The 16,954-nt window shown below is 32.4% G+C and overlaps 1 protein-coding gene across 1 annotated transcript in view; it reads right to left on the reverse strand.

Moving 5' to 3' along the window:
- The window catches only part of SLC6A15 (solute carrier family 6 member 15), a 47,902-nt gene that overhangs the window by 15,438 nt on the left and 15,510 nt on the right, over nt 1-16,954 (reverse strand). The window contains exons 2-6 of the mRNA XM_069490405.1: nt 13,241-13,722; nt 9,782-9,939; nt 9,335-9,461; nt 8,175-8,356; nt 1,629-1,739 (exon numbers count right to left, since the gene is read on the reverse strand). Of these exons, the coding sequence (XP_069346506.1) occupies nt 1,629-1,739; nt 8,175-8,356; nt 9,335-9,461; nt 9,782-9,939; nt 13,241-13,529 (867 nt within the window). The 5' untranslated portion in view covers nt 13,530-13,722. The remainder of the gene's footprint in view (nt 1-1,628; nt 1,740-8,174; nt 8,357-9,334; nt 9,462-9,781; nt 9,940-13,240; nt 13,723-16,954) is intronic.

Consider the following 16,954-nt stretch of genomic DNA (forward strand, 5'->3'; position numbering starts at 1 on the left):
CCTGGCCTCAAGAAATCCTCCAACCGCGACCTCCCAAATTGCTGGGATTATAAGACCATGTCTGGCTTAAAAAATAACTGTTTAACAGTGATCCCCTAGGTCAGGTAAAAATGTTAATTTATGCTACAGTTTTAAATACTGGGGCCATGAAAATTATTATATCAAAGTATTTAAATTCTAAAATATTTACTTAAATTAAAATGTTTAGAATTGTGTCACAAGCAATTGCCAATTTAGAAAGAGAATATATTCCAGAAATTTACACAGAATTTTCTTGTCTTGAACTCTGAAAATATTTTTTTCAATGTTATAAATGTATTTGTGGTCATTAAGTATGGCTCATTTGAAGAAAATTTAAATTGTAACATGGCTGACATTTATAAATCTTAACTAGTTATTCACTAAGGAGAAGTTCCAGCAACTCTAAATGTTAAACAGGACTTTTGGACTAACCGAGAAAACCAGACACCAATGTCAGCATTTTTGCTACTACAGAATGAATACCAACTCAAAACCAGACACACAAAGAACACAGCTTCTTTTAGGCAGCATCAAGGCAGCTGCCAGGAGTGACAAAGAATTCCAAAGAAGCTAATCCCTTCTGCTCAAATCTCACAGCACAATGCTGGCTGCACATTCATCCTTCAGATAACTCCCAATTTGTAGTTTTGAAATTGTGTCTTTATACAGTTGTATCTTTATGTTTGCCTATGATAGTACCAGCAAACTAATAGTGAAGTGCAACTTCATTTTAGTGAATAGCAAAAAATACATACACCCCCAAATTTATTTTTGTTTCCTATTAAATCAATATAACAAGTTATAATTAAGTCCACAGTTATGATTAACCAGTTTCTTTGTGCCCAGTGTTGAGTTCAGCTCTACTAAGTTGAATGAGAGTATAAATTCTGAGCCCTCTATGAAGTCTACTAAGAATTTTCCTAAAATGTATATACATCTATAAAAGTTACAGAACTTCCCAAACTGACCACTGTAAATATTATTCCACAAGGTATAAAACCTCAAAACAAAACTAAAACAAGAAAACACTGATTTTCTCTGAGACAGTATTTTAGAATACACTAGGGTTCTTAACCTGGGTCCATGGATTTTAGGTGATCTGTGAATCTCCTGACACACTAAACAAATTAATATGTTCATTATTTTTTCTGGTAAGAACATCCGATTGTCAATTTTTCAAAGGGGTTCATGACACAAAAAAGTTAAGAACCACCAAAATACAGGGAAAAAGTAAATGAAGATTGAAAAGTTCTAAAATTTAATCAGTGTAAAAATTGGGAGTTAATTTATTATAAAAGAGGAATTTTTGAAGTTGAAATACTGATAGTCTTACTCTAAAGCCAAGATGGGATGTTTAAAAATGGGGATAGATGGATATAATTTTATAAATTAATATATAATGTATATTTTACATATATATACATATATATGCACACACATAAAAGCTCTGGTTTTTCTAATCTGGTTAACATAACTACTAAATATAACTTAAAAGTTAAATGCACATATATTAGAACAGTTAGCCCTTAAATCTAGCTGTAGAAACATTTCGACAATAAACATACTGTTTTCATCGTCATAGCCTTAAATAGAAATATGGTACATACCTTAGGGGTAAACATGTGGCGGATGCCATCAATTGAACCATTTAAAAGGAGTACTCTGATTAGGAAGCATATAAGTACCAGGTATGGGAACAGAGAACTAAAATACATGATCTGCAAAGAAAGAAAAATAAAGTAAGTGAGACACAATGACAACTATATTCTTTTTCTCAAAGTTAAGACTGTATGTGATCTGTTCTATACATTGGCGTTCATTGTTTTTATAGTATGATTAATAATACTATTAATAACTTCTAAAGCTATCTTTTAAGAATGGCTTATTAGTCTTGATTCAGTCTTATTTAAGATCCTATTGGAGATATAATGAAAAATATGAAAACTTTATTTAATCTCCATTGAAATAATCCATAGGTATGGTGTAGCTTGAATGGTGTCGATTCCTTACAGTTCATAAAACAAGCAATATTTAAGGCAAAGATAAATGGGCACTGACTCCCTAACAAATTCCTACCCTTATTGCTTTAAGTAGCAAAAAAAAGAAAAGTTCCTTTTTTCTTTTAACCAAAGTTATATTATGATTCTGTAAAACTTCCAAAATAGAGTAGTTCCTATGCAAAGTTTCCTTCAGAACCTGAACAAATAAGCATGTAAAGGCCTGCTGCTTCAGCAATTTTCAATTTTCGCCATTAAATTAAACAATTCAGAAAACATTTATCAGAGAAAAGGAACTATCCTACCCAGACATTCACTGCATCCTTGACATCTTCATATGGAGGCCTAATAGATCCCTAAAATGTTTCAGGTCCAGAGGGGAACTTCTGAATTTCCCCCAAAGTTGTTCCCATTCATCTCCATTTCAAAAAATGGCCACGCCCTCCATTCAGTTGGTAAAGTCAAACATCTAGAAGTCCTGGACTATTCATAATATTCTTTTAACTGGTTTTCTGGCTCCCACTCAGGTTAGGTCATTCCCTGCTTAAAACACTCCAGGAATTTCTAATGCTGTTGGAATAATGTGCTAACTCTTCCCTCTGGCCTGCCTGCCCACCACTCTCCCTCTTCTCAGCTCTAGGCCCTCAGGCTCTTGCTATCTAGTGAGACTACTGGGCTCAGCCAGCCTAAGGGGCAGAGCAGGGCTGCAGCCTCCTTCAGAAACGCCTCTCCCTCACGTGCACATGACTTGCTCCGCCTTCTTATTTCAGTCTCACCTGCATTTTCCTTCTGAGGTCCTCCCTGATCACTCAAATATAAGGCTGTGCCTTTTTCTGTTCTATCTGTCCCATCTGCCCATGAACCCTCAATGATATTATTACCTTGTTTTGTTTTTTTGACAGTACTTGGCACTGCTGGAATTTTTTTATATATGTGTTTCCCCATTTATTTCATTGTCCTCTACTGGAATGTAAGCTCTGTGAGGGCAAGGGCTTTTTCTCTCCTGTTCACTACCATATCCTTCACACTTAACACCATTGCTGGCACATAGTAGCCATATAATATGTATCTGTAGAAGGAAGGAATGGAAGGAGGATGGGAAAAATAGAGGAAAAACTGCCATAGCAGAGGATGGCTTAGGGCTGGTAAGAGGTATTGAATGCAATAATAACTACAAACAACATAAACATAATACAACTATTTATACTTTCTCTATAGTTTTACCCACTTAAGAATCATATTTAAACATGTGAAACACTCTAAGGAAAAAGTTAATGTTATGGCTAAAACCTTAGTATACTTAAAAAAATCAGTATTTTAAAAATCAATTATACTTTAATTTAATTAGTTGTAACACACTTTTTCCAACCATTTCAAATTGCTTTAATTATTTGATTACATCTTTCACTCATAATTCTTGATTTTTTTAAAAAAAATCAGGATGCTTTCAGATGGAGTACCTTTTTTTAATTCTCTCTGCCTACTTTTAACATTCATTAAATATGTCAGGTGCCTTGATCCCACTTTCATTAAAGTTACCCTCTTTATGACTCTTCTTTACAAATATTGAGGCCAGCCAGAAGCATGTATTCACTTTTGCACTAGCTTATCTTGTTTTTTTTTAACAGAACTCAAATTTGCTGCCTTATAAGTGATTTAAATGACCTCCATTAATCTTACTTACATTAAAAGCAAAAATGAAGGTTACACATTAAAATAATCTGGATAAATTGATTAAGATATATCATTTTTATTTTACATTTATATTTTCCCTATACTTTTATTTATTTTATTTTTTTATTTTAAATATAGCTTCAAATTGAACACTAAGAGAAGAAAAGATTCTTTTTGGATTGTTATTTCTCTAGGCTAAACAACTCTAACTATCCTTAATATGTCCCTCTTCCCCATGTCTCAAAAACCAACTGATCACCAAACCCAGTTGATTGTACCAAAGAAACCTTACATCTGTCCTATTGTTTCCATCCTCAATTACATGTTGCCTTTCACTATGAAAATAGTTTCCTGCTCATCTTGCCTCCAGATTCTGTCAGCTTTCCTCTGCATCCCAGAAATTCATCATCCACACTACTGCCAGAGTGATCTTTCTAAAGATCTGGTGGTACCACTGAACTACTAAAAGCTCCTCAAATGTTCCACACTGTTTGCTAGGTAACAGCCCAACCTTTTTATCACTGTCCTTTGATACCTACAATTAACTTATATTTTGTGCTTCATATCCTACCAGCTGTGCAAATGCTATGTAAAAGTCACACAGGAGTACTCAGCAATCGTTGAGCTTTGCACCTGTTGTTTTCTCTGCTTACAACATTCTCTCTCTGAAATTTCTGGCGAACTCCTCCTCAACCATCAAACCCTAGCCAAAAAGTTCTCTCTTCTGTGAAGCCTTCTTCCAAATCCAGGCTAATTTCGATCGCTGCCTCTATGCTATCATGTACTTCATTATATGCCTCTATTACTGCACTTGATATGTTGTAATTATCTGCCTTACCCATTAGATTATGGCTTCCATGAGGACAAAGACTGTGGCCTATTAATATGTGCATATCCACCAGTGCCTGACATATAGTAGATACTCAGAAATATTGTATAATAAGAGAGGATTTGTAGGAATTTGTTTCCTTCCTGTACATATTTCCTAAAAATGTTTATTCTGCAGTATTTTTAAAATCATATACCAATTATATGATCAGGCTTATTTCAGTTTTCATTTATTCAACAAATATTTGACTTTGGAACATTTCAATTATATAACAGAGAGAAAAATAACAGTCAAGATTTTAACCACTTAAGTGGTATAAGAAGTTCACACCTCAATTTTACTTTTCTTTGCACAGGGAAAAGGACAATATATTTAATTATTAAATCCTACTATTTAAAAAGATGTATCTTAAAAGTCACCACTTTACAGATATATCTGTGTCATTTTGAAATACAAACTCTTTGCATTTATTCATATGGCTGTAATCTTACACCCTAATAGTTACATAACATTATTAAAAATGGGTGAATTTCAACCTAACTGGCCATATGTACCCCAAATACTTTCCCCTTACCACACTTTGTTTTATGCCATGCTACCTGCAATTATTTTATGAGTTTGTTTATTATTTGCTGCCTTTCCCATTGGAATAGAAACTCCATGAGGACTAGCATGTTATCTACCTTGTTTATTGCTTTATGTCCAGAACTAAATGTTTACTACAAGCATACACTCAGAAAGAGTCACTATTTTTGAGTATTTCATAGCCTAGTTTTAGCTCTACCTGTCATTCATCAGTTGTTTAATTCTGGCCAATTATTTATTTTTCCTAAGTTTGTCAATTTTATAGAAAAATGGGGATGAAACATGCAAATCATCTGGCTGCTATAAAGATTAGACAAGCTAATGTATGCAAAATACTTAGCATAGAAGTAACAATAGCAAAATAGTATTAGTAGAAAATATTACCTTAGAATTAGAAGAAAGCTTAGAGCGTCTCATTTCTATCCTTCATCTGTAAGCAGGCATTCCCCCCAAGAGATGGCTGTAACAAGGGGTCATGCCAGCTGTTTGACCACCTCCAATGATGCTGAGTTCTCTACCACTGAGGCAATTAATTTCATTGTTCCCAGTTTGATTCCTGAAAGGTATCCTGTTCTTTGAAGATTTACTGCCACCCCACCACCCACCCTGATACCCAGTATTTGATATAGCTCCGTTTTCTGTGGGTACACAGAACAGCCTTATTCTCCTTTTGATTCAACTATTTGAAGATTGTGATCACAGGACTGAGATTTCTCTTCTTCATAATAAAGCAGGAAATAAAAGTTTTTAGTAAAATCCATTTTGTAGATGTGGTCTAACTGAGGTGTGTCTACCTAGTTCAAAGGACCATGATACTTATCATACTCTCTTTTAATGCATGCAGTTTCCAACTAGCAGTTTTGGGTGGAGGGTTTACATGCGATTGAGTGTGTGTGTTGAGCAAGGCACATCACAAATTGACTCATATTCTTCTTTTAGCTGCTAAATCCCTTAAATTTTTTTTACAAACAATAGCCTTAATTCATCATATTTCTCTATCTTGTAACTTGTCTGTTTATCTGTTTATGTGGAGGCATTTTTGTTTGGTAGGCAAACGTAGAGGTTTACATTTATTCTTCATAAATTTCCTCTTATTATATCTAATGCCTTATTTCAGACTGAGGGATTGTGATAATTTATACTTCCATATTTTTGTTCAGTTTACTTACTGATACCTTTCTCTTCCTCTGCATCTATTAATTTCTTTCTTCAAATTCTGCCCAAATGCCACTGTCTTCCTAAATCATTCTCATTGAAATAATAAATTGTATGTACAAGTTGTATTACATTTTGCTAGTTATATTACATGACATGAGAAAACCCCAAAATGTTGTAATAAGAAAAGGATGAATAATTCCTTAAGTGATGATAAGACAGACTAAGAAAAAACAAGACATGGTAGTAAGAGAACAAGAGTACAAGAAGTGTTTGAATTTCTCTGGCTGAGCACAGGTGGTTCTCTTTCTACCAAAAGACATTATCTTAGAAATAACATAAATGTGGTTAGGTCTGGTTTAAGAATCTATTCTTTTACAGAATCTGTCTGTAATGTGGCTCAGAGATAGTTTAAGACATGCTCAATTGAACCAATTCACTGAAGTTATTTAGTCATGCAATACAGTAATATTTGCCAAGGATTTGAAGATATTCAGATGTGTTATTATCATATTCACTTCTTCAAAAGTAAAAATGATAAAGAAGTTCCACTAGGAAGGTAAATGTAAAATCAGCTATAATTTACAAGTTTAAAAGTCATCAAAAAGTCTTCATTAAATTTGAAGTAACAGGAAGCAAAGGTGAATTAGACAGACTTCTGCCCTAAAAGATTCACTCTTTGATGGGAATAAATATGACAGTTAGAGACATTATAGCATTGCAGTACAAGAACATGGGCTCTACATTTAGACAGGCTGCAGTACTAGGATTTACTGGCCATGAAGCTTTGGGTGAGTTAGCTAATTTCTCAAACGTGTTCTTTCATCTGTAAAATGGGCCCGAAAGTGTCAATTACTTCTTAGAGTTGTTTTTAGAATTAAATCAGATAAAAGATGTAAAGTACTTACAATAGTGCCCAGAGAAGAATAAATTTGTAATAAATATTGGCTTCTATTGTTCTTGGTCTAGCCATTGTCAGAATCATCTTTATCATTTATTATTATTAATATTACTACTACTGCTATTCCCACTCCTGCTAGCATATAATGGTGAGTGGTAATAAGTTAGCCTGAAAAGATATATGATCAGAGAGCTATGCTTTGGAAAGAAAAATAGTAGAGATGGACTCTTAGGGGACAGAGAAAAGAGCTGACAATAACTTCTGCGATGATCCAGCAAACAGATGTAGAGAGCTTTAAAATAGTGGCAGTGATAATGAAAAAACAATGCAATATGAAAGTAAAATAATGAATAGCAATTACTTTCCTAATGCATCTTTTAAAAAACAAATCCAGGTACCCAGAATTCACTAAATATCTTCTTCAACAATAGCCTTTCTAATTTTCAATTTGCCCAGCAGGGATGATCCTTAGTCTTTTACATTACTCTGAATTCCTTGTTGGGATTATCATAACTACATAATGATTTTAAGAGCTTTAAGAAACACTCCACACTGTGCTATTTTAAAATTCTTTATGCAACTATTCCTTAGAATACCTACAGCAGAGAGAAATGAATGGTATAAAACAAACAAAATGAATAAATTCTTCATTCTACCACTTTCCCCAACTTCCATAATTGGAGCTAAAATCAGAGAACTAGAATATTAGAGTTAACTGAATAAACAGCAAAAAGAAACGAATTTTAAGTGTCAGCAGAAATTTTAAAGATCTTGTTGAAATAAGGAAAGATTATAAATGACATTAGATCTCACTGTAAAGCATTTAATCTTTATTTATGACCTTTTCTTAAACACATTTTTTAAAGCATCGCTTTTTACCAATCTTTAATTAACTACCTAGAATGAAGTGTTACATGCAGTTTGCCCACAGAAATTTGTAACAGAACTTGAGGGGGGTGTGGTACCCAGGAATGGTGATTAGCAAAATGGAAAGGGGCTCTAACATACTAACTTTTCCAGAAGACTGAATGCCTTTGATCATAGCCAAGCAAACCATGACCCAGGCAGCCAGCAAGCAGATGGTCATCTTCCAGTTTAAGCCTCCACTTTCAGAAATGGAACTGGAAATATTCAGTGCATCTCTGTACCAGTAATAGGTGGTGGCAGAACTTTTTTCACATTCTGGCTCTACAACTGTAGAAAGAAAGGTAACACACAATCATTTCAGACTATAAAGAGTAATGAGATAACTCTTAACATTTCCTAGAAAACTACTACCATTCTATAGCAGCATTTAAAATCACAATGAAGAATACAAAAGCTCAACTGTACAAAAATTTGAAAAACCAGCAAACATGTATCCTCTTTGATATTTTTTATCATGCATTTCTGGGGTAAGAATATGTGAGTAATTAAAACAAATTCATGTTTATCACTCTTCCCACCCCAGGAATTATCTGACTAACTCCTTGGGGTAGCATTGTCAAATATGCTAGCTGCTGGCTTGTCTAAAGTGACATGTGCTACAAATGTAAAATTCAAACTGGGTTTCAGATTTAGTACAAGAAAAATAATGTAAATTACTATATTAATAATTTTTATAATAATTGTTAAAATAATATTTTGATATATTCGAATAAGTAAAATATTTCACATCTTTTTTTTACTTTTCTTAAACATGTCTACTAGAAAAATTTAAACTACACATGTGAGTTGCATTCTATGTTTGCTGGACATTGCTACTACAGGAAACTTTTTATTTACATCATAGGATTTTTAAAATATGATGAGAAAATTATAAAGCAACAGAACCAAAGACATAAAAGCAATTATTTTAATTTAAATTCTTCTCTCTGCCCCCTTTTTGTTGGCTTTAATGAAACCTGCATCAATCAGGGTGTACAAAATAAAAGATTGTCAAAGTTAATAACTGAAGCCTCGCAATATTTTACCCTAATATCATAAGGCACAATAAAGTAACTTGGAAAGAGCTAGAAAACTTAGATGGTCTATCTCTCAGAGTCTGCCAATCCTAAAAGTGAGGAAAGTCTATTATGATGATAATTTTGAATGATTTTTACATATCATTTAAAAAAATCTTGAAAGCTTGTGCCTTTACTACTCTTATGATCTTTAAATACAAAAAAACACACTACATTGTACATGTCTTACAAGTATATGAGGCATTTTTCACCAGAGGACACTGATCCCAAGGTAGAGGTTGCTGAAAAGACTGAGAAAAATAAAACAAGCTCCAGCCAATGATGACGTTGTAGTAGAGAGCCACAAAAAAACACACCTGCAAAATAAAATAATGGGATGCCATTAAAATTCTCAGGCTTAATCATTTAAAACAATGAGATGAAATGCATAAAACTCCATTTAACATTTCTAAAATCTTCCTTATTTCGTTATTTTATTTAAACACATCTTGTCTAAAAGTTAGTATCTCTTATAGGCCATAGAACATCTATTAACAAGATTATGCTATATCAATATTTATAGCTTGTTTTGTTAAAGTTGTATAGAAACATACACTCAGAGGTTTTATTTAAATGTGAATCATATCATTTCAAACCTTGTAAAGATTACAAGCATACACCCCACCAGGGAACTTACTACACAACTTGCAAATCCAATCCCGCCCAGTTTAGGGCTTATGTAATTCCATACACCAATGCTGCCTCGCCGAATTCTTTGACCCACAGAAAGTTCCAGGAAAAAAAGGGGAATACCTATTACCAGAAGTAGTATTAAATATGGTAAAAGATATGCACCTACAGAAACAAGAACAAATAAAATATATTATATTTTCAATAGTTACAGTAGAGAGTACATTAATTAAAAGATAATTAAAAGATAATATTTTAGTTTCTATACAGTATAATTACAGAGAACTTTAAAGAAAATGCAATTTCAATACTTTAAACTTTATAGATTTTGAAACTTGAATTTGACTGCTACAAAGAATTTCTGATAAATATTACAAAAGTAAGAATATAAATAGTTTTAGTTTAATTTTAGTGAAAGGTTAAAACAGCTTGAGTTTCAATAAAACAATTGATTCTTTAAAATTAGCTGTTTTCTGGAGTAGGTTTCACAACTTCTAGAAATCTTGTTCACATAATGGTTATGAAGTCATTTACTAAATTTTATCCCAATTCATTGAAATCACACATTTGAAATCTGATAAATTAGAATTAATGAGATTTTATGGTATTGACACTGACTTTTTTTTCCCCCTAAATAAAATAACATCATGGAAAGAGAAATGGCTGCATATATTGAAAAAGAAAATAAAGCAAAATAACTTCTACCAGAGACAAATGTCATTTTTTCCCATAAATCCTACATATAAGAAGTACACTTCATGAATCAATTAATCATTTACTTTCCCAAATTCCGAGAAAAGGTGGTGAGAGTGATTGAGAAATTAAAATATTTAATGTCTACTGTAAAAATATATGTGCTATTATCCTTGTAATAGTTTCCATATGTAAAAAAATAACTATTTTTTAGCTAAATCACAAAGAAAGACATAAGACTATTGATTTAAAAATGAACCTGAATAGCTTGATGATGTTAATATTCGATTCTGTTAATTGAATAAAAAAGATAAATGTTAAAGCTGTATTCATTTCTACATACGAATACATGCAAATTATTACTAAATAACCTCTGCGCCTGGCATCTTACATTCAGATTTCTAATCTGGAGTTTTGTCCAACTAGATACCATTATATGCAGCAGTTAAATAATGGATGGTACTAATTCTCTTTTTTTATAAGAGGCCATTTATTATCTTTTTCCTACTTTAAAAGTAAGAATAGATTTGGGAAGGTATTCAAATTGTTTTGGTAGTTATTCAGCTGCAGTAATAAATAGTGCTATATTTTTTCAAATTATTTATCTCAGTATCTGTATATCTCTGTAATAATGACTGTATACAAGAATTTCCCCTTACAGAGTGGTTGATACATAATCTCTACCTTCCCATGGCTGATTTTCAGTCTTCCACACTTAGTTGATTCTACAAAAGGGTATGTAATGTGAAGCGTTGATGCATGAGCTTATAAAAGAAAAGTCTTGAAATTGTAATTCTAAAATGATTAGTAACATTCAGGAACTTCTGACCTGAAAGTGTTTCCCAAAGGACTGAAAGTGAATTTTAACACCTGCATCAAATCTTAGATTATGAATAGGTTGTTTATATGCATGTTAATTACTAAGAATAAAGAGAGAGAGAGACAGTATTAAGACTGGACTCATTGGGGATCTTTTTTCAGTTATGTATGCATGACACACTATTGGATACTTAGCCCTTTCTTCTAACTCAAATCACTCTAACATTAGTCCATATATTAAAAATAGTCACAGCTAAAATATAATCGAGCATTTACTATTTGTCAGGCACCTATCTAAGCACATTACATGTAGTTATTTATTTATCCCTTACAAGGATCCAGTGAAATAAGTACAATTATTAACCCTACTTTCCAGTTGTGGAAACTAAGCCTGAAGAAGTGAGGTAACTTGTGAAAGGTCACATGGCCAGTGGGAAAAGAGCCAGCCTTCAAACAGTCAAACTGACTTCAAAACCTGACCCGGTAGCCCGTATACTATAGCACTTACTAAGTTTAACTACTGTGCTTTAACTGTAATATCTTTAGACAAATCAACTTATATTGACTCTATTTTCTTTCCATTATTTATTAATAGAAATTGCTTCAATTTTTTTGCTAATAACCGAATTACTAAATATAAAATCTTTTAGAGCTCTCCACCGAGACCGAAATTGTACTAAATGAAAGTCACCCTGACTTTTCAGTCAAGGCAGCCTTCTTCCTGAACAGTATGGCCAATAAGGCGTACAGAGTGACAGATCTCAAAATTAGAATTTATCTTCTGCCAGTCTTGGCAAATGGAATGATTTGTGACAAATAAAAAAGCAGGGTAGTGCATAGTTGTGTTTAGTCCATTTGATAAATAATTCATATATGATGTTACTGACTAGCTGAGGAGCTTGTCGATAGAGCGATGGGTAGTGCATCACCAACTTCATGTATCGATCCTTCCCTCTCAGACATATTTGTCAAACAGGCTACTTTTTTCAAACCTCTTGTTTCGTGCCTGGTTGAATTAACTAAAAGATATCTTAAATATATTTTGTCACCATAACACCTTAGCTTTTCATCTGTTAGTAGAAAATATTTTTCTACTCTTTGTGTGCTGAAAAGCACAATTTATGGAATGTTTAGTTCTAAGCCACATATTTTAATAGCTTTAATGTACACAGATAATAAAATTTCAGCCTAAATGTTAGTCAATTAAATATTCAGTTTGATTTTGGTGTACTATGGAACTAGTATTGTACATGAACAATTTCTTTGTATAGATTTCTTCCCAGATTTTTAGGATAATTTTTGCTATATAAGCTTGGCAATTATATGCACAAATACAAAAAGCAAGAATAACGATGCAGATATTTTTGTTTAAAATTAAGGATGCTAAATTTTTAAAAGTTTTCTTTGATACTGAACATTGTCCCCAAATACTATGGTATTTGAAAATGATAATAATTCATTTGAAAACCATAATAATTCATAAAAAATCATAATTATTACATGTCATTTTTTCTTTTTTGGAAAAATGAGGCAACTTAAAATTGAGTTAATAAGTCATGGAGAGAAAATTCTGTCTTCCTTCACCAATATTGTCTTATATCAGAAGCTTTAGGTTATTCTTTAAATGGAATAACTGACAGGCACAAAGGATACAACATTTGTTAGAAAAGTTCCAGTCATTAATTGAGAGATGTTTATAACAACTATAGAAAGAATTTGAGAATGTGTTACTCTTAAGCAATCCCTTAGTATTCCTAGCAAGCCAATCTGCTCCTATGGAAACCTAATCTGAAAACAGAGCTGGGCTCACTTCCCACAAATGAGTCTCCCTAGCTATACAATGGAATTCATAGTTTCAAAATTAATGAGACTGCAGCAACAATAGGAGCTATTTGAGAAAACCAATTACAATTTACTATAGCAATTTATCACTTAAAAAAACCAAACAACTTACCACCCCCATTCTTCTGGCATAGGTATGGGAATCGCCACACATTCCCTAAACCTACAGAAAATCCAACTTGGGCCAGGATGTATTGTAGTTTACTGTTCCAAGCTGGTCTTTCATCTTCAATTTCAGATCCTTCTTCAATATCTGTATCTTTCTCTTCTTGGACATTAACAATTAGTTCACTCTTTTTAAAAGCATCATCAGCTGAGTCTTCATTGGAAAGAAGATCTTTGACAGACTCAATAACCTCATCGTCTAATTCTCTTTTTACCACCTTGCTATTCTTAGGCATTGGAAAGTACGGGAAGTATTATTTTTAAAAACTCTTTTTTAGCAACTGTTAGTTCTTTTTTTTTTTTTTTTTAAGAAAAAAAAATGTTACTTGGTATGAAGGAAGGCCAAGGATGATACCAAATAAATCCTTGATTCAAGGTGATAAAGTCTTATAGGATCCTGGGTCTGTATGTCCAGTATTTTGTAGGTACCTGTAAAATTGGAAGTTGAAATGTGATAATATTTATGAAGAAAAATATTTAAAATACTAAATCACCCTTTCTTGTTCATTTTTATGATGAACAAGGGTCTCTTTCTAGACAGCATAAAACATATGATTGCCTTTGGTCTTTCAGAGCTTAGTATTTTCAGAAGTGTAAGAATTGTAAAGCACATATAAGTTTCACACAAATTTTCTTTTAGCTAACTTCCTCCTTCTTGCAAAACTCTCAGCTATACCCCAATGCATAATGTATATTTTTTTCATTAGTAATTAAAACTTTGTGGCCCCTTTTCTTAATTCTTTTTTCCCCTGATTAAAGTAGATCTTTTCTTATACATCCCTTATTTTGTTCCTTATAGAATTATATACACAACTGCTTGCCAACCCTGTAAATTTGTCTTAAATAACCTCTTCTGCTCATGTATTTATCAATTCACTGATTTGGTTAACTGTGATGGGATCTTAAGAGATACAATCATTAATAAAACACACACTGTATGCTTTTAAGATGATTATATCTACTACAGAGAAAGGTACATCTCAAATAACTTTACTACATTGAAGAATTTAAATGATCCAACATCATTACAATGGGAAATATCAGAAATGTTGGATAAAATTAGAATTGGGCAGAAATGTAGTGAGGCCACACCACATACAAGGAACATTATAAATGTGGCAGGAAATGGGAAAAAAAAAATCATTATACACATGAGAACCTGCTTTTAAGCAACTCAAGAAAAACACTGCCATCACTCTGAGATTTTCCTCTCTTTTTATTTGTATGTTATATCTCATATTCTTTTCCCTATTCAGACACAGACCAAGTTAAGTGTACAAGGCATGTCTATGGAACAAAGACATTGTCTACTTTAAAAAGTGACTAAACATATGAGTGCTTTTCTTCAAAGCTGGATTGGGAAGCTTTAGAAATTTTAACCTAAGCATTCTGCAATTTATTGCTGTAAAAAATGGAATTTCTTGATAGAACTGGTATTAGATTTACATTAAACAACAAAGAAAACAACTGTCATACTTCAATCTATAATCTTAATGAGCAAGACAGTGCTGGGTAACACAATGAAAAAAAAACTTATCCACATAACTAATTAATTTATTACCTTTAGGTTTGGATGATGTTTAGTTGTTTGCAAAATTAAAATATATACCCTAAGAGCAAACATTTACTTATGCAGGATTTTTAACATAACAGTTAAGAGTAAACTGTGAAAGAAAATCTGGAAAAGAGCCATTCCCAAATTTTGAGTAATAGACATACCTCTAGAGTAAGTGAAAAACTTCTCATAGTGACTATTTTAAAGAAGCCAAGAAGGTTTTGATATGAAAATAGTTCATAAGGTTTGAAATTGTGTGTGTTTAATTTGCATTATTTTCTTTTAGAGCTCAGTAAATATTAGTGGAATAAATGCAATCATTGAAAAACTGAAATAAGCCAATTTTGTAATAATTTTTGCTGGAAGAAAACAACCCAACATATAAGAAATTGTGTTTGTGAGATGTGAATTATCCAGATTAAAGGTCTACATTTATTGAATAATCTAAATATAAAAGGCATTGGCATAGTAACAAATGATACATAGATAAGAACATGTTTGTGTCCTAGCTCTACTATTTATTAACTGTGTTACTGCTGGTAGTTAAATCTCTCTTTACCTCAGTTTCCACAATAAACATTGGTCTCTTATTCCTCTTGCTTTTTTCCATGTAAATAGCAAGGTAGGAATATATCCAAGTTTAGAGATACTATTACAGTAAAAACACTCACCATTTTATAAAGAAAGTTTTTTAAAAATGGTGTTACTCACAAATCTCCATCAAATTATCACATTATCTTCTATACCTTCTATATCAAATGTATAGAAGAAATTCTCGTATTTCTTCTATACATTTTTGCCCTTTCAGAAAAAAATACACAAAAACCTCAAAAGGAAAAATAACACCTTTGGATACTACCACAAGTTTTTTACATATCAAATGAATAATCATCATTACTTTACATAAGATTTGCATAAGATATAAATTTACATAAGATATCCTTTGGCAACATTTACACTTAAAAATTCTGATCAGACTACCTGAAGGTCATATTTTCTATTTTAAAAAATCAGTACCTAATGTAAACAATTTCAATGCAACATTATATTATAAATAAATATACATAAATACATCCACTCATATCATATAATAACCCTAGGCAATCTATAAAATTTAAATAAATATACTAAAAAGAGACTTTAAATATATTTTTGCATGAATTTAGAACTCCTTTACTAATATGAGCAAAAAAAAACGTGATGGAACATTAATGTTGTAAGTAAAATAATTTAAGCTCATTTTGCTTACTGCCCTCTCCTACTTCCTGATCTTGTCTGGGGTAGTTTTCAGGAGATATGGGGAAGGAATGTAAATAAACACTGAAATTTTCACAATAACTTGTAAGTCAAGGGGGAAAATGTCATTGCCTGGAGAATAACTTTATCTTACACTCATATTCTCAACGTTTAAACTTGTCTGTCAGATGAACGATGGAAAGAAGTTTACAAGTATAATATTCTATAACTAAACATACAGTTTTTGTTTTTGTTTGTCTTTTTGCCTCAAGACCCTGCACCCACTGATCAGAGTTATTGTTTCTTGTACACAGCTTCATATAGCCAAAAGTAAAGATATATTAATATATTGAGTTTCTGGTGATATTTGTAAAAACTTAGTATAGAGACAACAATTTGGAAGCCAAATCAATTTCAAATTTTCAAAAACTGCCTTTTTTGAAGGACAAAACTTTCATGAATTCCAAAAACTTGCCGAAATAGCTTAGTCCATAAGTGTAGGTCATAAACATTAACTAAAAAGAGAATAAGAAGAAAGGTTGACTATTGCCAAGAGTGTATCGCAATTGCTAATCTGTGAATAGAATAAGAAATGAAGCAGGAATGTCCAAGAAGGAAGTGAGGCAGAGGGTGATAAAGTATCAGTACTCAATCGGCCACATTCATAGTGATAGAATCAGCATCAAGAAACTGCAAAGCCTCTGCCAAGCCAGCACCATTCATTTTTGTGACAGAGAGGTCTACTGGACCAAGCCATCACCCACTGTACTTCATCTGCAACTAGGAGTTTCATTAGCTGTCCTCATTATTATCTGGTAAGGGCCTCCTATCTACAACTGCACAACAGAGCATGTGTCAACAAAATATTGT

The sequence above is a fragment of the Eulemur rufifrons genome, chromosome 16, assembly GCF_041146395.1.
Source record: "Eulemur rufifrons isolate Redbay chromosome 16, OSU_ERuf_1, whole genome shotgun sequence".
NCBI classification, from domain to species: domain Eukaryota; kingdom Metazoa; phylum Chordata; class Mammalia; order Primates; family Lemuridae; genus Eulemur; species Eulemur rufifrons.